Here is a 25505-nt window from a genome sequence, read left to right on the forward strand (position 1 = left end):
TTGGTTGAGCAAGCGCGCTCGTATAAGTATAGTAATACAGACAGTGCGAGTGATGCCTGGTCGGCTATATACAAGCTAGTGGCACATTGTGATTCGGGTATCAACGCGGCCGACGGCTGGGCATTGTCGGGCGTTCTAATTCCCAACTCCTTGAGTCCGGAAGGGACAAGCTTCGAGCCCACTCAAACCACTCCCATGCACCTCGGCTGCTGCGAATGTGAAAAAGTATCATCACGCTCGGCTGGAGGGCAAATAAGAGTAGTACCGGCGCAACCTTTCTGGGCTTGGGTGTCCGCATCGGGACCCCAAATCTTCCCGCTACCAATGGTTTCCGTCCCTCGCATATCGACGCTCAACCAAGCTCGCAGCACTCTCGAGTACATGGCGTCAGAACACAGTCTCAGTTGAGGCAGTCGAATCTCTCGCAAGTATGATGCTCACGGCAGTGGCCATGGCCTCCTCTCCTAGTGGTGATGTCGCATCGCCCGCTTTCAATGGGCCCATGCCACTCCATGATGTGGTTCCTGTGCTTATTATAGGCGCCGGACCGATCGGTCTATTGTCAGCTGTTCTTCTGAACAAATTAGGAGGTGCGTGAAGGCAAGCTGGTGCGGAGCAGAACTGATATGTAAAAGTCAAGTCGCTCATAGTTGAAAAATACCCTCAGCGACTCACAGCGCCGAAAGCACACGCTCTTGGCCCTCGAGCTCTAGAGATCTTGAGACAGGCTGGAGTTGACATCCCGAGCCTGAGGCAGCGAGGTACAAAGAGATCGGAGGGACGCACGGTGAGCGTTGTGACCAGCCTGGCAGGGCAGGAGCTACGACAGTATCCCTACGAGAGGAGCGACGCGGGTGCTTTGGACGTGACACCGGAGTTACTGCACAACGTAGCGCAGCCGATGACTGAGCAACACTTACTTGAGCACCTGGGAGGCCAGGTCGAGATCAGGAAGGGCCATGAGCTGGTGAGCTGCGTCCAAAGCCCGGCCGTTGTGGACGTGACGATTCAAGAACGTGCAACCAGCAAACAGTACATTGTGAGGGCAAATCATGTGGTTGCATGTGATGGTGCGCGAAGCAAGATGCGGCAGCTGCTAGGCATTGAGTGTGATGAACAGAGCACACCACAAATGCTCATGACCATCGAGATCAGCGCTGATCTCACAGACCTCGTCAAGCATAGACGCAGGATATTGTACAACATCCTGGACCCTGAAGCACACGGGGTGCTGATCGGGTACGATTTATCAAAGAAGCAGGTTCTCATCCACGGTTTTGATGTCAACACACATCCCATCAGCACGTGGGACGAAGAGCAATGTCGTAAGCTCGTCGAGATCGCAATCGGACAAAAGGTACCGTTCACGATCGACAGTTTCCGACCCTGGGCTCTGCAAAGCAGAATCGCATACACATACAGCAAGGGGAACTGCTTTTTGGTGGGTGATGCTGCACATTCCTTCCCCCTAGCGCTGGCATCGGGCTAAACACTGGTTTCGGAGACGCACATAATCTTGCATACAAGATTGCGGCCATACACCATGGAGTTGCACATCGGGACTTGCTCAGCAGCTATTCAACGGAGCGCCGTCCTGTTGCTGTCGCAAACTCGGCGCAAAGCGTCACCAATGGTATCCGTTTGCATGGGATGCTTCGTGCTCTGAAACTGCACCTGGGGACTGCAGATGAGGCTCGCCGGCGGATTCGAACCTTCGCGGAACATGGTGGAAGCAGTGACGCAGACGCTTCCGCTCGACTAGATGCCTTGTCTTGCAACTTTGACAACGTAAGTCCGGTGATCCCCCCGACCCGTCTCATTCAGTCCCGTCCTGGCCTGGAATCATGCCAGAGTGCCCGAGATTTTGACTGCTGACGTGCGAACTAGCTAAATCTTCACCTCGGCTATTCGTATGGGACATCGACCTGCCCTACGAAGTCCTCAGATTTCCAGCCCAAATTTACAGCTGGCTCGAGGCTGCCTCATCTGTGGATTAAACCATTAAACGATGCTGTACTTTCCCATGTGCCCGCTGTTAATCTCGACCACGTCTATGAACTCTCAGCAGAGGACAAGGTCTTACGACAGTACTCTACCCTAGATCTTTGCCACCTTAAGCAATTCACTCTCATTACGACCGCATCAAATTTTCAGAAAGCGACAACGACCTTGGACATACTGCAGCACAACTTCGCGGAGGCAGCACAGACTGTGCCACCAATTCGCACCGTGTACTTGGGAAAGGATTTCGAATTCGTTTGGCACGATGCGAGTCTGGAATGGCTATCTGCTTTCCATATGAGCCCTGGAGAGCAGGGAGTGGTGCTTTTGCGGCCTGATCAGCACATACTGCACGTGTGGGGTGACTTTCCATCGGCTCGGGAGCTTCGCGATAGCCTCTTGCCTGCTTTAGGGTTTGCTCAGTGACATGGTACTGTCGCATCGCTCGTGCTGCCTTGCCAAGAAAGAGAGCTGCGGTTCCCGTCAAGCTCTATCAAACGCAACGGGTGCAGATCTGTTCATTTTCGGGGAGTGTTTCGGTTACTGAGCATAGCGCTCGAGGCCTCCTAGCCTGAGAGCATTGTGGGCGGACGAAAGACAATACTATATCGCTAGATGCCTCTTATACGCTAGAGCTATCTTTTGATGACCAGACACAGTTTTACTGTCCCTCCGTAGGTCTCAGAGAGATTGCTCTGGGTGACAATAGTTTTCGATTATCGCACAAAGCACGCGTAGCATTGCCTTCCGCCATGGTAAGCGACGTGTGTCACACAAGCTGTAGGCAAGACATGCTGACTACATCGTCAGTCTCTATGAGCACGGTTCGGCCCCTGTCAACCATCGGAACCGGACTCCAATTGTTGGAATGCCGAAAGCATGGGGTACGCTAACGTGCTAAGGGCCAAGCATTGGGGAGAGTCCGATAGTCATTCCGACCATCGTTACTGTTTCAGTTTCACGGCAAGCCTGCGTCACCGTCATGCCGTAGACAGCCAGAACGGCGATAGCTTTTGAGTCGTTGGATCTTGAAAGCCTGCGAAATCTTGTTGGGCGTGCCTGCGCACCACTTGTTGGTATAGACCGTTCTCTCCTTCAACTTGGGGCTTTTGGAACGTCAACATGGTGGATTGGGAGACCAACGAGTTCATGTCCGCTTGGGATAAGGAGTATGTGTCAACCAATATCTCGCCATCCGCTCGAGCCTACGATCAGGAGTTGTTTTTGGGCATAAATTCAGATTTGGTCTCTGCCCAAACTCTGCTGAAAGACCTGGCATATACTATAATTGTGAGTCCCTATATGTGCGCATTTTCTGAAATCGGGCTGATTCGTGGCGACAGGCAGCAGCCTGTTGTGCGGTCAACAGAGCCGATGTTGTTGGGCGCTTCTTCGACAGTCTGACCTCGAACTCTACGCCTGAGGAGTCAGAACACGTGTTCCTTCGGATGAAAGAAGCGATCACTATCATATTCCCATACGTGGGCATGCCGACCTGCATACCGGCGTGCTATGGCATGATTGGAGTCGCTCAACGCAAGGGAAAAGAGTACGCCTCCGTCAAATCTGTACGTGGTTCCACTGTGGGAGAGGAAGACGTCAGGAAAGGCGCGCAGCTACGTCAGAAGGTCTATGCAGGGGTTGGTAATTCTGAAATCTTCGGATTAATGGACCAGTACTTTACGGATCTGTGTAAGCGCTCATGTCAGATTCCAGTGCTGCAAGCAGCTCATTTGAAGCAGTTCAGACGTCCACGTCCGTGATTTGGGGCCACCTCATCGTAAAGGCCAATGAGACTGTTTTCGAAGAGAATGAGTCACATTTGATTGTCGCAGCCGCTATTGTCGCCTTGGGGGTCAGACGCCAAGCGAGAAGCCATCTTAAAGCTACTTTAGGCATCGGGAATACGACATCCTGTGTCAAGGCAGTGGTAGATGCAATTACGAAGATAGCAGCGTGGCAGATCGTCCACCCATCGGCCCGTTTGATATCGATGCTTTGGCAAGTGTGATTGCCGGGAAGTGAATGTCCACAATCATACTGAGATACAGATATGGGTAGGAGGGTTACGCCCCTTTCCTCTGAGAATGCTGGTAGAAGGGCGATGCTGTCTAGCTATAGAGATAGAACTCCCCGGGCGTGGGACGCCAAGCTTTATCGCATGTCCATCGACATCTACCCTTTAACGCCAGCGAGGAGTACACTGGTCACATGGTAGTAGCGCTCGTGGTGCTATGTTGGGGGGCGTTGATTGGTTGCAAGACGGTTCGAGACAATCGCGTTTGTGTGGTGCGCAATTCTTTGAGGATAGCAAGTCAAGTACACGCAAAGACGCCTCCTCGGCGCCTACTATGTGCAAATTCACGGTGTGTGAAAGTTGTGTTTCGACAGGAGAGCAAGTCTCGTGGAGCTCGGTATCTCAGCTATCATGGCACGACATGTGTTGCGCGTAATGGTATCGTGGTTTAATCCCGATCACGGGTTTCGGAACGGCACCTTGAGATTATGTCATCGAGAGGCGTGTATATCGGACCCGGATGATGTCGTGCCCGCAATCCTATACAGCTCTAGCAACGCTTTGCCGTAGTCGTTCCCATTCGGAGTTCTTACTGTGGTGTGAATATGAAATGGCAGAGGTAGTGCGTTGTTCAGGAACACACCAGAGTGGTGGTCGAACTCGATGAGGACGACGGGTGAATGTATCTTGTAGTAGAACCCTTCGTCGCGAGTAAAGTGGCCAATCCAAGCAAAATATGTCGCATCCCAGTGATTTTCAATGTCGCGAAGCTTAATAGCCAGTACCCTTTCAGGAAGATAGTCGAGACTTAGTGTCAGAAGCTTGCGGATAATGTCCTGCTGCGTTGATGAAAACGTTGAGACCAACTCTCCTTCATACGGGATGACACGATTGTCCTGGAAAGCACCTCCCAGGTGACGCTGATCTGCCTTGTGATATCGCCACCCTGGGTATTCAATGCCTTGAAGCTCCTGGTAAACACAGACACGGGAGCGCTCAGCTTCCGTGAATGAGGATATAAGCTTTAGTGCAGTCTGCTCCTGATCCACGAAGAGCTCAGTGCCAGCGTTAGGCCCCCTATCTATGCAGTTAGGTTCCGCACCCATGAATACAGGTGAGATCACCATCTGCGTTCGGAGTACAAAGCAGTTCATGCTCAGATGATGACCAAATATCTGCCAACCCCATGGCTCGGACGTAGAAGGCGTTCCAAAAAGCGTGAAATTATAGGAGTTAACGTTAAGGACACCTGTCCCATTGACGGTCTCGCCAAGGAAATGATTGATATTCATGCACCCTCGAATTTTTGTGTAGCCAGCGTGGGACAGACTGGCGCGTAAAAGGCTGTGTACAGCAATGATAATCTCCTCGGAAGTCTCTTCAAGCCGCATGCCGTGTCGCGATAAATAGATCTCTGGGTTCATCCAAGCACGCCATTCTTGAGCATCGATACCAAGCTTTAGCACACTGCTCTTTGTCGAGCCGGTCAGCGACAGGATTTTGGCGGCAGCCTTGACCATGTCATTGATAGGCGCGCCGTGATCGTCCCCTTCGTTGGCTAGATTGAAAAGATCACGCACCAATACGCCATCGTTGGTAATTCCCTTGTATGGCTGCTGGTGTAGCCGCATCCAATGCTCTTTCCATTCCTTTATGAATGAATCTTCGCAGCGCAAATCCGCCCATCTATAAGCATCAGCATGAGAGAGCTCGATGCTTCGTTTGCAGTCTGTCGGAGGAATGAAATCCCTCCAGTTGGTCGACCTGGACATTGATTTCTCCATGCCTAAGTACTTTGGAAAGACCTAGGCACTGGCTAGTAGGTTGCTCGTAAAGATCTAAGCGCTGTGCCTGACGCCGAAGCCAGTCTATACCTCGTGGCTTAATGCGTCCAACCGAAGCAGAGTACCTGTCTGTGTAGTCTAGCATTCGGCCGCGTTCAAATTGTGCACTAGGCACCATTCCCAAATCGGCACACGTGGCTTGCTGGGGTTGCCGATGAGAAACTCCATCTCGCCTCGGCCCACGAAACCATGGTGCGTAAAACACAAATCGCATACACTGCCGGAGCTAAGGCTCGGCGCTCTTTAGCAATTACGTTTTCATGCTGCATCACAGTGATAGCAGGGCAAGACGCTTAAGGTGTCCGTGTATCATAACGTGTTGTCTCGGCCGCGAGGCGCTTACAGAGTCCTGGTTACCGGTCAAGATGAAGCTCGACATTGACGTGGCTGAGTATGCAGGAGTAGCAGAGATTCAAAGTACAGCCCTTGCCGGTTCGTGGACAATTCTGTTCACACAACTGCCTAGTTGTTCGATTCTGACCTCCACGATGTCTCCGTCTTGTAGCCAGGGTTTAGGTTCTGGCAGGCCCAACACTACACCACCTGGCGTCCCAGTCATGATGACTGTACCTTTCCTCAAAGTCGAGCCTTGACTGAGGAAGCTGATAATAGACTGCACGTCGAATAACAAATCTTCCGTACTAGAATCCTGACGTTTCTCGCCGTTTACGAACGTCTGAAGATGCAATTTATTCCCAGAACCGACCACACTGGGCGAAACGAGCATAGGACCAAGAGGGGCGAAGGTGTCAAAGGACTTCGCAAACGACCATTGAGGCACCCCACCGGCGAAGTCCGGGTCTCGCTGCCAGGTCCTGGCCGAAACGTCGTTAGAGCACACGAAGCCCGCAACGTGCTCTAAGGCGTCTTCGCGAGAGATGTTCTTGCCAGTCTTGCCGATCACGACCGCCAATTCGCCCTCGTAATCGATTTGTTTGCCCTGCGCGACTGTCGGAACTTCGACGTTCGCGTCCCACGCCGCAACAGCTGAGGAAGGCTTCATGAACATGGACGGATAAGCAGGAGCCTTTCGACCAGTTTCTCGAACTAAAACCCGTTAGCTGCTTGTCCAGCGACTCAGTCATGGGTAGAATGCACTCACTGTGCTTCATGTAATTGAGACCAATACATTTGAAGACTTCAACATGTTGCTCGTCGAGTACACCGAGGAGTCTTACGACTTTGACCTTGTCGTCAGTCGCTACTAGCGTGAACGGGTCCTGTCCAGCCAGTCTAATAGCATATAGGGTTCGCTCTCGTACAGAATCAAGGAGATCGTCCCCATTGTTCACACAAGCGTCGCCGAAGCCCACGATGCCAGACTCGTCCACGAATCGAATCAAACGCTGCCACGCCATCTGTACACTCGCATTCAACTTAGGTAGCACGGCGTTACATGGCTACTGCTAGCTCCTTTTCTTATGAGCGAGCAAGTGGCGACACCTGAGCAGAGTTGCACAACACTTGGCTTGGCCGTTGTGGGGACGATAACGTCCGAGGGAATCAAAAAGCGTAATAAGAGTCTTTCGGATGGGGCGTCGGAGTCCCCACTCCGTGCCGGCTGTAGTGAGCCAAGATTTTGGGACGCTTCCTAGAAAGTAGAAGCGGCAAAGCGGCGGCATACAAGTGGTGTCCATCGGTAAAGATCATCGCAAGTGGTTGGCCCTTATGGTAAGACTACCTGAATCCAGGTCGCCAGACTGAGCACATCATCGACCAATGCGAACTATTGATTGATATATTATAGTTACTTACAGATGGGTAAGGAGAATCTGACCGACCTCCGATACTATCAAGTTGTAGGCCTTGGCAAGGCTGCAAGGCTGTCATTCTGACACAAACAGCATGTACCATCCTGCTGGTCACGTTCCGAGATCGCTAGGAAGCTGCACTGTGTAGAATGTCCTACTGAGTAGGTTCTCATCGTATCTTACCCATATACTTAGTAGGGTCCGAGAGAAACGCGAGTCGCTGAGTTCGTATTGGCAATCAAGTGCTGTATGCTTTGCTGCTGAGTTTCCCCGCCTACACACAAGGCGGAGACTGTTCCGAAATACCCCGTGACGCGTCCACCCGTATGACCTCATCCCGAACTATATGTAGCCAAGTCTCTAACTATCTTAGCGGGTGATCCGAGTCAGATCTTTATTCTCACATATGGATGACACCGTGAACGGCGCATTCACACTTAAGTCTGCGCCAAGGATGCGCTTAGCATGAACAACGGCGCCCGAGAGGTTCCTTCCACCCGCCGACCACGTGTAGAACATGGCAGACGGTCAAGGAATGGTATGTTTTGACATTGATTGAAAGCTCAACAAGCTCCTCTAATTGGCTGCTGCAGGCTGCCAGACTTGTATCACGAAAAGAGTGAAGTGCGACGAGGCACGTCCGCAGTGCAGAAGGTGCCTTCGCTTACAGCTCCCATGTCAGTGGAGGGATACTGCTGAGCCCATTTCCCAGAGAAGGCGAGGACTCGGCCCTATAAAAAGTCGACAGGCGGAGTGGTTCCCTTGCCAGATCTTACCTAAGCCTCTTGATGCAGCAGTCAGGTCGACTTGTGATGAAGAGCCGTCGTCTGTAAGAAACCACTCGTCCATGGTCAATGGCATCCTAGTAGAGCAGCGACTCACCTCTACGCCAACAACACCCCACAACTTGAGGAATACTGAGTCAGCTCCTGGACTCCAGAATGTCCCTACGAGCGTCTCGTACAGCCTGTTGACGCAGCACATGATGTTTTTGTCAAATCGCACAACCAACTCCAGTTATCTCAGCAACGTGGCCGACACTACAGCGTTCGTCTATTTCCAGAGGATATTTGCCGGCTTGAAATCTACGAGACACTCCCCGACGTCTGCACATTTCATCTTCAGCCAATACGCTAAGAAGCTCCCAATAGCAATGCATTTTTTGCTTGCCGTATCCCACGCCGAGCTCTGCGTGGAACAGAGAGTCAGCTTTCAGGCGCCTTCCGAGTCACTCACGCACTTCGAGGCAGGGTCTGAGTTGCTTCGAGTTCGTCTCAAGACATTCTCAACAGCTAGGGATCACCTAGAGACGATGCTCACATATCTGTATCTGTTTCAGTTCTGGCTGAGGCGGGAACGATGGTTTGCCAAGGAGCTGCAGGATCTCAGTATGTCGGTCCTACTCTATGTCAAGGCTTTCTCTCTAGATGAAATCTGTGGCGCAGCAGACGACGACTGTACATCACAAGACGCGATCGAGAAGGCTTTGGTATCACGAGTTCTTTGCTATTTGTTCGACCGTGATGGATTTGCAGCTTTTAGCGGATATGCTGGATTCTTTGCCAATGTCGCAATGCAGAATGCAGAGCTTTGGCAGAAGATATGGCTTCGATTTCAAGCAGCCTTCCCGCTGGCATCTCGTCGTGAGGCCGCAGTGATTGAAGTATACTATCGGCTTATTTGGATTCATCACGAAGTCAATTGCTACAGTCTACAGAGGAAGGACGATTCGCGAGCCAGTACTCGCATTAAGAACCAACTTCGCGAAATCAGGGTGGTATGTTACTGTCCCAGCGTGCTATGTGACGAACTGACCCTTTCAGAGGGAAAGCTGGATGTTTGGTCTTATGGCACACCGTCACTCAGACGTCCCGGAACCATCGACCATGAGACTTGTCGCCGTGGCGTTCTATCACGCCATAGTGATATACCACTATCGATGCCGTTCGTCGCCCTTTGGTGCTTCGCCTGTTCCGGAGGACATACAGGAAGCACTCAAAGGGCTATTCACCTGCACACGCTTCGCAGTCCGGACACGATCTGTACAGCTTCTCGAGCGATTTCAATGGTCGCTATTTATTGCTGGAGTTGAAACGAATGATGTGGCAAACACGGAATGGGTTCGAGAATCCCTTGCAGACGCAGTTCTCAAGGACGTGTTTGGGGTGGTCAGGGACGTGAAGAGAAACAGTCATGGTTGCATATCTCTTGGAACTGTACGGTCGCTCTTCACCTGTAACGGATGTGAATAGTGTTGCATAATCTTGAGCCTCAACGCACTTCCACAGTCTTGTGCAGTGGCGCTGGTCGTATGTCCTGAGTCGGAGCCAAACGCCAGCTAGCATTCGTACGCGCCATTGCCGAATGATCTAGACCGCGGCAATCGAGTCGATCGTAAAGTCTAACAGCTCGGCCACTTGCCGCAATCGAAATGCCGAAAAAGTCCTCAGACTTGTTGGAGGGATCTCCGTGCGGAGAAGACCTCCCAGTCAGACGCGACTGACATCTCTTTGTTGCTTCGACTTAGGTGCAAGAGATAAAGGGCAACCGAGGCCGCAAGTTATCGTTCCTCCTGCCTGTCGATGAACAGCCAATTGGGGCGTTGATGAGTAGCGAAAGGCTACGGAAAGGAGATGCAACCCGACAAAACAGTGTGCATCCAGTCATGTCGCGCCGACGCAGTGGTGACCCCCAGTCAGCAGTGTACGCTCGTAGGCAAGATCGACCGCCGGTTGGTTGTTCTCATTCTATAACTTGTGGCTTACTGGCTAATCTCAACAGGCTCATGCCACTTCTTATTGTGTCATATGGACTACAGTACCTCGACAAGCTTGCATTGTCCTATGGCGCCATCATGGGGCTTCGAACAGACCTGGTTCGCGTTCCTCCCGCGGGACATTCATGGTCAAGTGTTGACCATGTCTCCAGTCTCTTAAAGACCAAGAGTACAGCTGGGCAGCAAGCGTATTCTATGCCGGCTATCTGGTGGCGTCGTATCCTGTTTGTGCAGGATTTGTTCGCTTCCCCATTGGCAAATACTTGAGCATGCTAGTGTATGTTCGGTGCCAACTTCTCACAGCCTTGCACTGACCTGGAAGTTTTGCCTGGGGTATCGTGCTCACATTGCACGTCAGCATCACAAGCTTCGCGGGCCTTGTGGTTGCCCGCTTCTTTTTAGGCGCACTCGAGAGTGCTATCTCGCGGGATTCTCCTTGATAACGAGCATGTGGTATATCCCTAAGGAACACAACACAAGACATCTTCTATGGTTTGCTGGCAATGCGCTAGGTAATATCACCGGCTCGGCGATTGTTTATGGCATTCTCCAATATCATGGGACATTTTCGCATTGGAAGGTGAGTTTGCCGCATCTCACAGTGGTCTCAATCTCCGGCTAATGCTGCTGAGATCCTCTTTGTTCTTCTCGGTCTTCTGACAGTGTGCTGGTCCACTGTTCTATGGTTCTTCTTGCCCGACACACCTGGCACCGCAGAGTTCCTGAATTCCTGGGAGCGTCAAGTCGCGGCTTTGCGCCCCAAACTCTTTCAACACACCACCCAGACAAAGAGATACAGTACTTCACAACTGCGACTTACACTCTGCAACCCGATCGTCTGGTGGTTCTTCGTTTTCACGTTCGTTATATGCGTTCCCAATGGTGGACTGACATCGGTAGGAGTATTGACGGCTCTCTCAGGATATCGCTTACCTATCCATCAGTTCTCGACTATCATTATTCGCGACTTCGGCTACAGCGTAGATAGGACGATTTTGTTGGGGATTCCAGGCGCCGTCTTTCAACTAGTCGCAATTTTTGCGGCGTGGATTGTCACGTCTCATGTGAGGCGATCTCGCGCAAATACCATGGCAGCCGTTTCGATCATCGGTTTGGCTGGAATTTTAATGGTAAAGCTGGTCCCTGCGCCATCTCACTTGACAAGACTTGCTGGACTTTGGCTTGTCATGGCGGTGGCTCCGGTATTTCCCCTTCTGCTTTCGCTTGCCTCGAGCAACGTTACAGGCTTCACTGCTAAGTCGACCGCAATGGCCATGATAGCGGTGGCCTATGCGGGAGGTAATTGGGCTGGGCCTCAGGTTTTCGTCGCTTCAGAAGCTCCAAAGTATGGCGTGAGTTATTCCTTGACGACATCGCGAGCCTCTTTGGACGACGTGTCTTTGCTAACGAGCGGCCTCAACCTTGCAGACTGCGTATACAGCAATACTTATTTGCAACGCTTCAGCAATCGCATTGCTTGTTGTTTTGCGCCTGTCTCTGACGAAAGCCAACAAAAGACGCGACCAACGACAAGGCTGTCACTTAGACCCCGAAGCAACTCGTTCTGTCGATGCGCGGAACCACACAAACCTGGACGGAGTCGACGAGACCACAAAAGAGATCGAAGACTTCAGATATATCGTGTAGAACATGGACAAATTCGAGTGTAACGGCCGCACAAAGCCCTTTCTCCTTGTTGACACTTACTGTCCGAGGCTGAAGCTGATATTCCTATGCGAAATTCACTGTCGATCACAGCGTACAGAGGCGGTTGCTCCCAAGTGAAGGCGCGCATTCCAAATGAAAGCCTCATGTAGCCCTCCTGGCGTCTTTAGTTCGACTGTAAGACCCCTGCCATTTCCAGAATTCCATCCCTCTTGCCAGGTTATGACTGTTCATCGAGACTCTTGTGCGGGAGAAGGCACAAGGGCAAGTAGGCACGGTCACTTGGCGCCCATTCATCTACTACATGGCATGCTACAAGCGGCTGGCTGACGGAAGAGCCGGAGGGGTGTAGAGCAGAGCGCCGTGAGTAGCTGGGAATGACGATGGGGTTACGGCCGCAGCGATCTTTCGCCAAAGGCCGTGCAATTATTCGGGAAGTACAAGGTAAGTCTCTGACTCGAGGCTGGCGATAGTCTGTGTACGCGAAACGTCATTGCTTTTAACATGTATGCTGATAGCGTTACGACAGCCGCATAGCCGAGGTCGTGCCTGAAGATGGTTCCTTGCGCAGGGCACGACGTGAAACGCTGTCAGGTCAGCTCGAAGGTGTGACGAATCTTCAAATTTACATCATCCGTGATTGGTCAATTTAGTCGAGCAACTCAAGCCCACACTAAGCTTTGACCAAGCTTTGCTGCTTTTTGGCGGGACCCACACACACTTTGGTAGGGTCACTACACTACATGCCACTACCCTTAAAGTGAGCGTCAGGATAGGAATGCTGCTTCTCTCAGCATCAGATTTCGGCTCAGAAGTTGATTCGATTGGCGATAGGCATGTCGAGTGGTATCATCTGCTGTTGGCGGCCACAATATGCATGATTGGCTGTAATTATCGACGAATCTGAACACATTCAATAAAGCTTCATTTTTTGAAGCGCAGCAAGCAACTTCGATAAAGACTATCTGATCCGAATCAAATCTCTAAATCGAGAAGAGTCTGTGGCAACGATGTTTGCTCCTGATGTCTTATAAGGACCGATGTGCCTCTGCTCGCACCGTTCAGGTGAGGATAATAAGTGTAACAATAGCACAGCGCCCCGACGCGGTGACCTCCCAGCCTCGACATCACGGCTTGATCCTCGAGTTCGAGACGAAATATCGCACTACCTTCGCACTGCCGACGGAGCCATTGACGTCTCTATATCGGCAATATGGCCTTAATGAGTCTAATCAGTCTGCTTCTCGTCTGGCAATTCTCCTCTGCGGATGCAGGCAGTCACTCCTTGCACAAGCGTGAGAATTGTTGCAGTCAAAAGCCGTACGCAGACGTCGCTCGTCAGGTCGCTCAGTATCCTATAGCCCAGGAGTTCTGCTCTCTTGCATATCCTATCGCATGCACGACTACTGCGACTACCGCTTCGAGCAAGATACAGGGCTGCCAACCAGCCTCCAAGCCTGTCAGTCCCAAACAAGAACTTGCGGCATGGATCAAGTGCGCAGAAGAAGGCTCTGCTTGTCTTTCCAGAGTCTGCTCTTGTATTGAGACACCTCAGGTAAGTCCATCTGCGACGCCGATTTATAAGCCATTGACGCTGACTCGGGCCATTAGCCTTGCCCTTTGACGGGGAAGAGCACCGCTTCCAAAGTCACTACTAAAGCAACTACAGCTACTAGTATTGCCACGACATCGCCCTCCACGACGCTCTCGACGACGTTCTCAACAGCACCCTCTACAACGCCCTTGACGACGCCCTTGACGACGCCTTCGACAACACCCTCGACAACGCCTTCGACAACACTCTCGACAACGCCTTCGACAACACCTTCTACAACACCTTCTACAGCACCTTCTATAACGCCCTCGCCGACGCCTTCGACAACATCCTCTACAACGACGTCGACGACGCCCTCTACGACGCCCTCAACAACATCCGCGACGGCGACGACGACGACTAGCACTATAGCAACGACGACGTCTGCCGGCCCAGTCCCTTCCGGCACGATTTTATTTTACAATGATTTAGCTGCAAATTCGTGTCCAGCAAGCTCGAATTTCGCCAATGCCGCCATTTCCAGTGGTCAATGTCTGAACCTCTCGGGAAACGAGCAAAAGGCGGTCAATTTCGAATTGTCCAACCTCAATCTGCAAGGATGCTCCTCCTGCATGATTTATGCCTATCAATCCAGTGATTGCGGAGGGATAGAGGATAGTAATGGTGGTGCTGGGGCGTGTATCTATACGGCTGGCATCGTTGCATCGCTCGAATTAGTGTGCTCAGGTTGTGATTAGAGAAACGGATAATTGATCCTGGTTCTGACTATTTGTGAGTATAGTCCTAGCATAGCTGTCCTTGTGAGATCTACTCCAGTGCTGAGCGCCTACGGCAAGGCTACCCGGATCCAGGTCGCAAGACTAGGCACGTCATCATCCAATGCAAACAGCATATACCATCCTGCTGGTAACGTTCCATAGTCGCTGGGAAGCTGCACTGTATACTGGACGTCACTCCCATTTGGTGCTTGTGATATCGGCCGTAGAGGCACCCTTCGCTGATCCGTGTCCGTGCTATGCGTTGCCGAGCCTGCCCGCACAATTGCGAACGTATGTCCTGCCTGAGAGTAGACGGGAGGTGAAACTGTAATCGTTACCTCTGCTCCAGCTGTGAAGCTTAGGGCTGTCGTCGACTCGTCCGTGCCTGTGCGAGTAATAAATGGTCGCTTTGCGTACTCATTGCCCTTGAATAGATATGGCGGCTCGTAGATACTTCCGTCAAGATGATTCCAGCGACATGGCCCGCACAACCCTCCGCCACCTGTAAACACTGTTCCATCTGGCAGAAGTATCGCGACCGAGTGATACGTCCGCGGTATAGGCTGCATAGCATCGAGCAGTCGAAATGATTTGGTCCTTGGATCGAACATCTCGGAGTAATAGATAGCCTGATAGTCGGTGAAGATGTCTGAGAAAGCTTGTCCTCCTGTGACGAAAACCTCGCCCGTCGGAAGTACCACGCTATTCGCTTGCACGCGTGGATAGACCATGTCTGGCGCCCGACTGACATCCACAGATCCATTGGCTGCGCTGGGCAAGCTGACGAGATGGGCAGCATAGTGGCCAACAGTGTTGTCGTAACTCGGAGAGCCGCCAGCCGTCAAGATCTTCCCAACGTCATACATGACCGCATTGCCACACATGCTGTCCTCGGCGTCACCTCGAAGGCCCGCAGGACTATAACTGCCCGATCCGTTGGCGTAAAACCAGTTCATCGCTTTACTGGGCCCGGCCTGGAAGATAGAGCCGTCCTTCCAGCCGAAGAGCCATGCATGATTGTCCGATCGATAGATACCTTTCTTGTCCTGTGTCTGCATTGGCGCCGTTGGACAGCCAGGAAGTTCTGTCCAGGTATCTGCTCTGGTGTCGTAGATTTCTCCGTACTTGGTCACGTTGGGACCACTCCAGCTGCCACCAAGCACAAACACATCGCCGTTGGAGGTAAGCACGCTAGATTGATAGCCTCGTCCGATGTGCATTGGCGATGCAGCTGTCCAATTCCCAATGTCGGCGTCATAAACACTGACTGGCTTATCTGTCGAGCCTCCCGAGACAATCATCCGGCCCATGGCGTCCAAGGTAATCCCAGGGCAAAACATGTTCTGCGGACGTGTCAGCTAAGGTCGTTTCAAGTAGGCTCTCCGTGGGCTCAATCACATTTCCCGACCTTTCCTAGCATATCCTGGTCCGAGCACTAACCCCGAGCACACTGATCGTAGCACCTAGCAGAAGGCGCAGGAAGGACACTGGGCAGGTATGCGGGTGGCGGAATGAGGAGCAGTAGGAGGAAGGAAGTGAGGAGGCCCTGGCCACCAGGAGAACTTACGTGATGAGTATTGGCTACCTTCTCGACCGTGACATGTTGTGTAGAGATGTCCATCTCGGCGAAATGAGTGAATCTGCTCTGTGTTGTTGTACGTAATTGTGTAATCGTCCTCGTAGTCGGCAGACCAAGCCAATAGCTTCTGTGAGTTTGGTAGAAGCGCAACGGCGACTGGTATAACTGGAAAGTCGATCGTGCGGCCCCAACTGCCAGTGACCTCCTTCTCAAGAGGCTTGGTGATATCCAGTGCCGTCAGATAGGCTACGTCCGTAGCATTGCTTGACACAAATCTGACCGCTTTGTCGGCGCTTGCGAGAGTACACCTCTGATCCAACTCTCGATATGATATCGCAGCACAGCCTTCCTCGGTGTCGCAAGCTATGAGACACTCATTCATCGATCCCATGTAAGTCGAGCGAAGCGCGGTCTCAGGTATTACGTCGGTCTTGCACTGTAAAGTGTAGTCTCTTCGCTCTGGTAGCTGTACTCGTCCACCTTGCGCCAGAAGTGCTGAGCATTTCGTATCTGCTGTCTTGTAAGCCAGTGAAGATCCATTTCGTGGCGCAGGATTGATGGCTCGGCCGATAAGGACTGCCTGTAGCAAGCAATTCGTCGAGTTCGTCCTTGCCTGTTCCTTGAACGTTGCAGCTGTGCATGACGTTGTGTTCTCGCAACGCTCGATGCAGTCGGCGAGCGATACACTGTTGCCGCTCCAGATCTTTCCCATTTCTTCGGGCAAGTCAGAATTGCATGTCACAGCGAATTCGGTCCCGCCGCTTGACTGTATGCGCTTGTTGTTGCTGCTAAGCAAGCCTGAACATCCTGGTGCGTTCACGAGCGCATTTTTGGAAGAGTCGTCCGGCGACCCTACGTTGCTCGACACTGTGAGTGCATTCTGCGTCTGTATTACTTCGGTTGATCTCGCCGATGTGGAAGATGTCCTCACCTGAGCAAAAAGAGCAAGTATACCAAGGGATTGTGATGTCTTCATCATTGAAGGAGACCCGGCTAAGAGCTTGTTACCAAAGCTCGTGCTGTAGTATGCAAGATAGCATAGCCCTAGCGCTGTATACGGGTACGATATATTAGACTTATTGTCTGTGAATCATGTGGTAAGCACAGCACGAAACCAAGTATGGAGGCTAATGGACATCCGCGTCAGTTTAGGGGAGCGTTGACGCTATATATAAACCAGATACGCTCGAAACACTTGCTGTACACAAATCCGCGTGCTGAGGCATTTGACTTTGCGATCAGAATAGCTTTCGTAAAGTTGTGGCTTGTCGTGTGGACTTTCGTGCCTTCGCGCCTAAGGCGCGAGAAAGGGTTGCCGCCCGCCACTGCTGAGGCAGCCTGGTATGGCAGGTCGAGAGGAAGCTCTTGAAACATACGAAGGCGTCGCTCGTACATCGACCTGCTCATCTCGGTCCCGTACAGAGTATGTGAGGTCCACGGACGGTCTGCCAAGTGACGGCCACGCGATTGACGTGCCTGTCATTACCCACAGCTTCGAGCGATACACCTTCCACGCGTCCTTCTCGAAGCGGACCACGGCTTGAGCCACGTGCAAGAGCTGAAGGCCAACGCATGTACAGAAAAGAGAGGGTTGCGCTTTCAATTTCGCCAAGTCAGCTGAGGCTGAACAAGGCTTGAGCTCACGCGTCTCGCCAAGCTACCAAGTGCCAAGCTGAAACTTGGCACGTGATTGCACATCTTCGAGTGGCATCCCCTCATGGTAAGGCTGCCGTACAGCCTGGTTAGCACAACCTTTCGGTTTTGGTTTTCGGCAGCCCGAAACATGCGAATCATACTCAACCGCGGCTCGAGCTCAAGCTACGGGCCAATTCTCATCAGGCCGATCCCGGCCACGTGCCCACTACCGCCGAAGTGTTCTATCGAGTACTATCGTTGTCTTCTGCGTCTCTGAACAACGGTTGTGGAATCTGAGACCTCAAGGCACTTCTTAATTTATGCCTTGCTCATGGGTGCCTATCCATTCTTCAACCGCTGCTTCACATCTACGCTACGAGGAACTGTACTTTCTCGATGAGTGCGTTTGGAACAGCACGTCCAGTCAACTGATCACGCTGATTCGTCTGGCTCGAGCTATTGGGCAACCCACCTCTGCTTTGTAAAGATATTCATCCCAATTTTCTTGCCTTCCGTGATGGGTAAGCCCATATGCGCCGTCGACTCATGCACAGTACCATTAGGATGATTGTTCAGCCAGAAGACCGCATTTCCACGTATCGGCCGGAACACCAATCCCTTCCCGCTTGCAGTCCTCGAGAACTTGTTCCCATTTGCGTCAGAAGGAACAGACGGCAGAAAAGGAAAGTAGGTCTCGCCGCCTGAGCAATCCGCCTCGAGATACACGAAGAAGGTGGCCAGCTTGTTGTAGAGGCTGCCATCTTCGTCCGTATACGGCGCCTCGGCGCTTTCAACATGAAGTCCAAACTTCTGTCCCGGCTCGTACCTCACAAACCAAGGCTCCTCAAAGTCATCATGCTCGAGGAAACCCAGGAAGTCCAGTGCTCGTTGTCCAACGCAGAGCATGATACTATCGTTCTTGGATACCTTATATGACTTCGGCGCGTTGCTGGTTTGCCCATCGCCATTCGAGCGCCGTCCGGTGTACTCCGTGCTGTTTTGTCAGATCTAGCGTTGCAAAGCGCTGAAGCCTTACCTGCTCTTCACGAGGTATTCTGTCTCGCCTTGAGACAAGAACCCGTTGATGTAGATGATGAGCGGATCAAGAGACATGATCTCGACCGTGTACTGATGATCATTGCATATATTCTCGAGCGTAGCTGGCTGCCACGACTGCTGCACAAGCTCTTTCACATTCAGAGCTTTCTGCACCATGTCAGGCCATATTGAGCCGACACAGAGCGACACGGTGCATGCCACAACCAAGACCGCAGACTTGAGCTACGCTTTGTCAACTCCCCGAGCATGAAGTGATTGCCACACGTACAACCCCAGACTTACCATTGCAGATCCTCGTGTATCGGACAGTACCAGAGCTGGCTATCGAGCAGTCGCGTGCTTTGGATGCAGCCCAGGTAATCGATATAGTCGTCTAGGATGCGGCAGTCTGGTCCTGATCACGGACCGAGCCACCCCAGCAGGAGGCAAAGAGACGTCTCTAGCAAGAGCGGTACCTTTCCGAAGCAAGTAGATTGAAGGTAGGCGTACAAAGAACACTGGGCACGCATCTTGCAGTGCCGGAGTTGATGGTAGGCCGGCGTCATATGCTCGTAGCTCTACCGATCCACTTCGACGAGTACGCCTGAGCAGAAGGCCCTAGCGGTGCATGCTCGTCTTTCCTTGTGTTCGCTGACGACACTTGTATGCGCGATACCACGGTCAACGTTCATGACTCGTGTATTGTCCCGAGACATGTCAGCGACACCTCGTTGGTACAACGTAGCTTTCAGGCTATATGCCGTCGAGTTCTGAATGGTGGGAGCCAGGCTTCCGCACCGTCCATGCTACAACCTCGCTACCGTAGCGACTTTCGGCTAGTTGCGCGATGGAGTGCTTCGTCGGAGCGCTGATCTGCAGTAAGACTTGAATGTGCAATGGTGAGCTTCAAGCCTGGGATCGGCGGGTGGTCTTGGCTATGCCCCTTGATCAGAGTGCCAGGTCTTACATCCAAGAGACCATCGGTCCGGAATGGACAGAACTGATACACCGCACAATCCACAAGATATCTCGCGCTAGCGTAGCAGCTCTGGCCAAGACGAGCGACGGCCCCAGATTGTGTGAGTTGTTGGAGACATTGGCTTACATGTGCTGCGGGGTTGTGGTGCAACTAAACTTGGGGGCTGCGCGGTAATTGTGCTCGAAAGGAGAAGGCGGATGGGGCGAGAGGAACCTGGCTGCCTCTCCATTGTAGACAGCGGAAATGCGAGAGTCCGAACCTATCAGAAATGTCCTTGCAAGCCGCACAACATACTGAATCCGTGCTGATACAGAAAATCTTGTGTCGTCACTATCAAGGCAATCGTCTTGGCAAGATCCACCGCAACGGTATGGAAAGCTTCTTTCCACATGCAGGATTGTTCGCACAATCAAGACATGGGGATGAGGCGCTAAGTCAGCGGTGCAACAGTCACTTGATCTTTCAGGAAAAGGTAGGTCGGTTGGGCGCGGCTAGGCTGCAGTCAAGCCGCGTAGCGCTGTCTTCTGCGGCTCTGATACAACCACTGCGCTGTGTGCCCCGAGCGAAAACATGCGCCATCCCGAACAAGAGCCTGTTTGGTGCATTACTTGTCAATCGATGGATTTCCTGACGCACAAACTGCCTTTGCTAATATCGTGCTGTGCTTGAGTGGTCGCCAAGTCTTGTCAGCATCCGTTCGGTATCTGACGTGGGCTTTTTGGGCTCTGGCTCGTGGGCCGTCGCGCAAGCCACACCATGCAATGTCACAGAGCCTCGGCCTAACTTGACTGCATCGGCTCGAGAACGACCTGGACTGTGCTGTTACCGCCTAAGTATGCCAGCACATTACTCGCCGCTGGGTCAGGTCGCAAGCGACGACGACGACAACGACACAGCCTTCCATCAGTCATCTGCAACTCGAGTGTGGAGTGGCCTAAGAGTCTGGCAGTCCTTGACTCTAATATTTGCACTTGTAAGTGGTCTCCAGGCCGCTTACCAACACGTCCATGCGAGATGCCCGCTAGATGGATCGTTCGACAGTGGCTTCACCACAGATTTAGGTGAGTATCTTTGTGAACTTCCTTGTTACGCCGTTGGAGATCTGATGCGACCTTTGCGCCGCAGCAAGTGCCCGATCCGCAATCAACACGAAGAAGAGCTTATTCACAGGCTGGATTTCATACAATCACACCACTAAAGATGTATACCGGGTCCTCGATGGTACTTCCATGCAGTACTTCGGAAAACCCTCTCCAGAGATCGATGAGGCATGGCAGCACCTTCTGTACGGCCAGTATCCGGCCTTGACAGATGATGAAGCATTGCTGTTCTCGTCGGGCTATCCAGTATCGCAGATGGCCGGTACCGCTTCGCATAGCGAGGATGCAAACTTCAAAGGCCTATACCGCAATCCAATCGCAAAGCAGACCTACATGCAGCTAGACGTCTTTCACTCTCTGCATTGCCTCAACTACATCCGCAAGAACCTCCATGCCGACTACTACGAACAACATCCTACCCACGTCGACGATCCAATGATTCGGATTCCGCCATCCTGGCCAAAAGTTCATCTTGAGCACTGTCTTGACCATATACGTCAGAGCATTCAGTGCTTCGGCGACCTCAGTCCAGCGCCATTCTATGAATGGCGGGGCCTTGACCTCACGATTGCCACGGGACAGCTACATACGTGTCGTGATTTCGAGCAGATCAGAAAGTGGCAAGATGAGCGCAATGAAAAGATGCCATTCATGGAAGACGTGGATTGAATGCGGGATACGCGCGAAAACGCCGGCGCATCTCAATATGCACTATTCGTGTCCAGATAGTCTTCCAAAGACTTCAACTCCTTGCAGGAGTGCACACTACCCCAACCATCCACCCCTTCGACGAGCATATTGTGTACCACAGCAAACGGCTCGATGGTCGTGTCTGCTTGACAGAGTATGGACTAAACAACGCACGCATCGGTCAGCATGCACATGGCGAGGTTAAAGTGTTTTGCGAACAGCAACAAACAAGGCAATAGCATACCTGTCTCAGGTAATCAAAGCAATCATCATAGACCACACGTTCCTCAGGTACATCTCTTCCCTTCAGCAGCGCCGCCATCCCTCTCTTAAGTTCCTTGAGACAATGCAGCTGATGATACATGGCAATCCCATATGCTTCTGAATACTCTGGATCGGTGCTGCTCAGAGTATTGTTCAACGGCCATCCCATCGAGAGACCATAAGCTGTTGGGTTGCGAATCGCCACGTACCCTTTTGTTGTAGGATAGGACCTCTTCCAGGTCGAAATCTTGTGGAAGCTGATGTCGCGAGCGAACGTTTGTGGGATAGGTCCTAGTTGGTTGAGAAGTCCTATGCTGGAAAGGGTCCTGACCGTGGATGATGCGCTCTCAAAGTCGTTGTTCCGGACATTGCCAGAATGGTGGCCCGGGATAGTGAGCGAACCCAGCGTGACCAGAGTAAGAATGCTGAGTGCAGTGACATTCAATACTATCGCTAAGCACACAGATAGTCTCCTTTCCGGTATGTCCTTCATGCCAGCCTGTGAGCGATTTGCTCCTCTTGCTAGCAAAAGAGTCTGCTGCAGCTCCAACTCGGTCGGTGGCGCATGTATAGTAACGAAGTGGTTGTCATCGCTGTGACTCCAGTAGCGGCGATAATCAAGCTTGTGGTCATTGCTTCGACTCATACTCGGAGATGAAGTCCAGCCACGACTGTTTGCCGGCTTTGCCCGTACTTTCCAGGAGATTCGACGAGCTTTTCGGTAGCACGATGCAAGATCATCAGTACGTCAACAGCGATGACCTGTACAGACGGACAGGGCATGCTAATCTGCCGGTCGCTGCGTTTGCCCATGTGCCGGACTGGACGCATGGGAAGCTCCCGTGGCCACGCCGTTGAATTAATCGTCGAATGGTTGTACGCTAGATCTCCTGGTCTGAAGACTGTGGAGAATGTGTTCCGGCCCCATATGATCGGCTCCTGCCAAGTGATTCGCGTACAGGCTACTTCATGCAAGTCGTTGTGAACGCCTGACCCCATGCACAGCACTTGTGGATCTAAGTTGGATATCATATCGAGTGGATCGAACCGCTGAATTCCGTGCACGTCGTTTTGTCAGCACCTGATAGCGTAATACCGTCGCTCGGTAGCATGCAAGCGACACAGCAGATCTGATCCATATGCCGGGGGCAGTAAGGTGCTGATGGGCTGGTCACTTTACTTGGACTGCACACGTGCAAGCGAGAACAACGTAGCAGAATCAAACAAGGAAGTATTTGGCATTTCCGCAAGCAGTGTCCCGGCAGGAATGGGATCCCGAGCGGTCGTCCTTTCTTGTCGCCAAGTAATCTTCCGCATTCCTCTTTAAACTCGTCCACCGACTGTCGCATGAACTAGGGCGCTCAGACCGTAGCTTCGTTGTCGGTCCAAAAGAGTGTAAATGTGTGTCGCCGCCAGCCTTCACTTCCGTCGAGATACCCTCCCCCTTCCCGTGTCTCGACATCTTTCACAACAGCAGCGTCGTGCTCATTCGTCTGGATGAAAGAGCCTGTGTCAGCCTTCGAAAGTACACAATGCATGCTGAACACCATGGACGTACCGGCGTCGTCTGATCCGTCACCGGGAGCGACGTGGATCACGTGGCCACCTCCACGTTTGCCGTTCTCCGCACGCACGGCGATGTCATCGATGATCGCTGGAGCGGGTGCAGCAGCAGGCGCGGCCAGGCCCAGGCCAGCGAAGAGAAGGCTGGCGACAGCCATGACTGAGGTGAACTTCATTTTGGGGAGTCGTTGCTTTGGCGACACGAGATAATCTTCGATGAACAGCGTGAAAGTGTATGTAAATCGACCAAGTTGTGAAGCCGCAGTGCTTGAATATAGTCTTCGACTTGAATGTGTGAACTAGGTCTGACGCGGCGCTTCCTTCGTCCTGGTCTGGCCCCAGATGCATCCTGGTAGTCTTCGTTGCCTGAAATCCGAGGCTAGAGATGTCTTCGCATCATGATTCATGTTTCTCGCACGACTTGACCAATACCGTTAGCCCATTTCTAAGCGACTTGGTCTGCGTCTGTGACTCCAGCATGACTCGTGCCCTTTTGATGCTGGAATCATTGTAGCAAGTGCGAGAAGCGCTGAGCCAGGCGTTTCGGATTCGGTTGTGGCTCCATGCATGCTGTTGAGTCCCGTAGATCGTTCGATGCCTTGCGGAGGCTCTCTATCGCAGGTCTGCCATCGACCTGGACACAGAAGCGCGACCGAGCACTCCAAAACATGCGGACCGCTTGTGCAAAGGTGTCCGGAAACGTTCCGTCGCTATAAGCTGTTTGAGAGCAGTCTTTCTCCGCAACTCGAAGCCGACTTAATATCAGGTACACCACATCAGAAACCTACCCTTGGAGATGTGGGAGCGAGACAAGGCTTTTGACTCCTATCGTCTGGTTCCATGGGCGCTGGCAATCGTCTCCTGTGCACTGAACATTTGGCTTCTGCTGACGAATGAGCGATACTGGCCGGGGACACCGAACGTGCCGGTGACCGCCTCGTGCACTTCGACCGACATCAAACCCGCCGAGTTCGCTCCCGCGAAGAACATTCTCTCCGTCGGCCCCGTCCAGTTCACTGGTGGCATCCGACATGACGAGAACGGCACCCTTGTTCGGACAAATCCAGACTCGAAAGCATACGTCGGCGACCCGCACCCATCAATAGACAGAGCCTGGTTTGAGCTGACCAGAGGCCTCGACCTGTACATCACCCCTACCGAAGCAGAAGAGATCGATGCTGATATGCATCTGTTCGATACTGGTGTGTACCAGATCGAAGTGGAATGGTTGCATGACCTACACTGTCTGAATTACCTGCGGAAGTCGTTCGATTTTGAGTATTACACTGCGGACTTGCACCACCCAGCGGCGTCGCACATCGCCCATCGGGATCACTGTATCAACTTATTGCGACAGGTTCTTACATGTCATGGTGACATGACACCTCTTCCGAAGCTGTTCGACGAGGGGACTGGGAGGGAGTATACCGGGTTCGACAGAGTGCACACATGTCGGGACCTGAAAAGCCTCCGCAGGTGGGCGACGGAGCGCAGTTACGACGCATATGAAAGACAACACGAAGGCGAGAACGCCCAGTGAGTGGCTGCCCGACCGGCAAGTTGTGTATTATTCATGTCTCGAACGATCGATGGCATCGTGCAAAGCTGGCGCGCGGTGTCGCAGGAAGGAGAGAGGGAGCCTGGACCTCATCCGCTTAGCTTATCGACACAGCTTTATGAGTTCGACAGGTGGCGCAATAGCGTATGTTAACATCGATTGTGTCTGAGCATCTTCAGGAATTGAGTGTCGCGGTAGGGATTCCAGAGTGCGTCGCTTGCAGCTTTTCTCGTGCTTACTCATGACGCAGCTAGAGAAAGGCTTGTGAGAGCGCCAAGGCACAGGCGAAGAAGCTTGGCCGTCAGTGCTAAATTTAGGAGAAGCATTACCAACTCCTTCTCAAACACGACCAAGCCGTTTTCGCGTCTCTAATGCTACCGCGCATAGACATTTCCTACCAACGTGAAGGTACTAGTACGATGAATCGCGAGAGGTGCCGTTCATGTGTGTTATGGCCCTATGAGAGCCAAGGTTACGGGCTGAGGTAGGCGAAGTGCAAAGATCTTTCATCGTTCCTCATCCGCAGTAAGCCTTTCAATTCACGCAAGTCCCAGCACGTGTTTGGCTTATCGCGCACTTCAGATTGGCCATGCGGCTCCGACGCAAATCCCGCGCGAAGCTCCGAACGCGATTTGCCCTTGTGGCTGCAATTCAGCCGCCGGTCTAGGTCCCTTGTCCACGCAATGCTTCGCCAAGATCAGCAACTCCGTCTCGCCGAACCCCAGTATCCAC

General features: G+C 52.4%; 11 protein-coding genes across 11 annotated transcripts; 5 read left to right on the forward strand and 6 right to left on the reverse strand.

Moving 5' to 3' along the window:
- Positions 1–451: 451 nt before the first annotated feature.
- On the forward strand, positions 452–1489 carry AB675_6 (putative polyketide hydroxylase; the record flags this gene model as incomplete). Its single annotated transcript, XM_018147333.1, has 2 exons — positions 452–590; positions 636–1489. 2 exons carry the CDS (start codon positions 452–454, stop codon positions 1487–1489), a joined length of 993 nt encoding a protein of 330 aa, XP_017994724.1.
- Positions 1490–3123: 1634 nt separating this feature from the next.
- On the forward strand, positions 3124–3764 carry AB675_7 (uncharacterized protein; the record flags this gene model as incomplete). The annotated part of the gene is made up of 2 exons (XM_018148412.1): positions 3124–3291; positions 3345–3764. 2 exons carry the CDS (start codon positions 3124–3126, stop codon positions 3762–3764), a joined length of 588 nt encoding a protein of 195 aa, XP_017994715.1.
- A 745-nt stretch (positions 3765–4509) lies between these two features.
- On the reverse strand, positions 4510–5802 carry AB675_8 (uncharacterized protein; the record flags this gene model as incomplete). Its single annotated transcript, XM_018149498.1, has 1 exon — positions 4510–5802. One exon carries the CDS (start codon positions 5800–5802, stop codon positions 4510–4512), a length of 1293 nt encoding a protein of 430 aa, XP_017994723.1.
- A 472-nt stretch (positions 5803–6274) lies between these two features.
- On the reverse strand, positions 6275–7220 carry AB675_9 (uncharacterized protein; the record flags this gene model as incomplete). Its single annotated transcript, XM_018150583.1, has 2 exons — positions 6275–6909; positions 6965–7220. 2 exons carry the CDS (start codon positions 7218–7220, stop codon positions 6275–6277), a joined length of 891 nt encoding a protein of 296 aa, XP_017994712.1.
- A 1240-nt stretch (positions 7221–8460) lies between these two features.
- On the forward strand, positions 8461–9865 carry AB675_10 (uncharacterized protein; the record flags this gene model as incomplete). The annotated part of the gene is made up of 2 exons (XM_018139811.1): positions 8461–9390; positions 9437–9865. The coding sequence occupies 2 exons, from the start codon at positions 8461–8463 to the stop codon at positions 9863–9865; spliced, it is 1359 nt and encodes a 452-aa protein (XP_017994722.1).
- Positions 9866–14435: 4570 nt separating this feature from the next.
- AB675_11 (Galactose oxidase) lies at positions 14436–16922 on the reverse strand (the record flags this gene model as incomplete). The annotated part of the gene is made up of 3 exons (XM_018140896.1): positions 14436–15710; positions 15808–15854; positions 15935–16922. 3 exons carry the CDS (start codon positions 16920–16922, stop codon positions 14436–14438), a joined length of 2310 nt encoding a protein of 769 aa, XP_017994727.1.
- Positions 16923–18037: 1115 nt separating this feature from the next.
- AB675_12 (putative prolyl 4-hydroxylase 3) lies at positions 18038–18796 on the reverse strand (the record flags this gene model as incomplete). Its single annotated transcript, XM_018141180.1, has 2 exons — positions 18038–18575; positions 18618–18796. 2 exons carry the CDS (start codon positions 18794–18796, stop codon positions 18038–18040), a joined length of 717 nt encoding a protein of 238 aa, XP_017994714.1.
- Positions 18797–20433: 1637 nt separating this feature from the next.
- Positions 20434–21367, forward strand: AB675_13 (uncharacterized protein; the record flags this gene model as incomplete). The annotated part of the gene is made up of 2 exons (XM_018141287.1): positions 20434–20659; positions 20724–21367. 2 exons carry the CDS (start codon positions 20434–20436, stop codon positions 21365–21367), a joined length of 870 nt encoding a protein of 289 aa, XP_017994717.1.
- Positions 21368–21399: 32 nt separating this feature from the next.
- Positions 21400–22298, reverse strand: AB675_14 (uncharacterized protein; the record flags this gene model as incomplete). The annotated part of the gene is made up of 2 exons (XM_018141396.1): positions 21400–21549; positions 21633–22298. 2 exons carry the CDS (start codon positions 22296–22298, stop codon positions 21400–21402), a joined length of 816 nt encoding a protein of 271 aa, XP_017994703.1.
- Positions 22299–23013: 715 nt separating this feature from the next.
- AB675_15 (uncharacterized protein) lies at positions 23014–23391 on the reverse strand (the record flags this gene model as incomplete). The annotated part of the gene is made up of 2 exons (XM_018141502.1): positions 23014–23159; positions 23211–23391. 2 exons carry the CDS (start codon positions 23389–23391, stop codon positions 23014–23016), a joined length of 327 nt encoding a protein of 108 aa, XP_017994700.1.
- Positions 23392–24011: 620 nt separating this feature from the next.
- AB675_16 (uncharacterized protein) lies at positions 24012–24755 on the forward strand (the record flags this gene model as incomplete). Its single annotated transcript, XM_018141608.1, has 1 exon — positions 24012–24755. One exon carries the CDS (start codon positions 24012–24014, stop codon positions 24753–24755), a length of 744 nt encoding a protein of 247 aa, XP_017994731.1.
- Positions 24756–25505: the final 750 nt, after the last annotated feature.

The sequence above is a fragment of the Cyphellophora attinorum genome (genome assembly GCF_001299255.1).
Source record: "Cyphellophora attinorum strain CBS 131958 chromosome Unknown Contig51, whole genome shotgun sequence".
Classification (NCBI taxonomy): Eukaryota; Fungi; Ascomycota; class Eurotiomycetes; order Chaetothyriales; family Cyphellophoraceae; genus Cyphellophora; species Cyphellophora attinorum.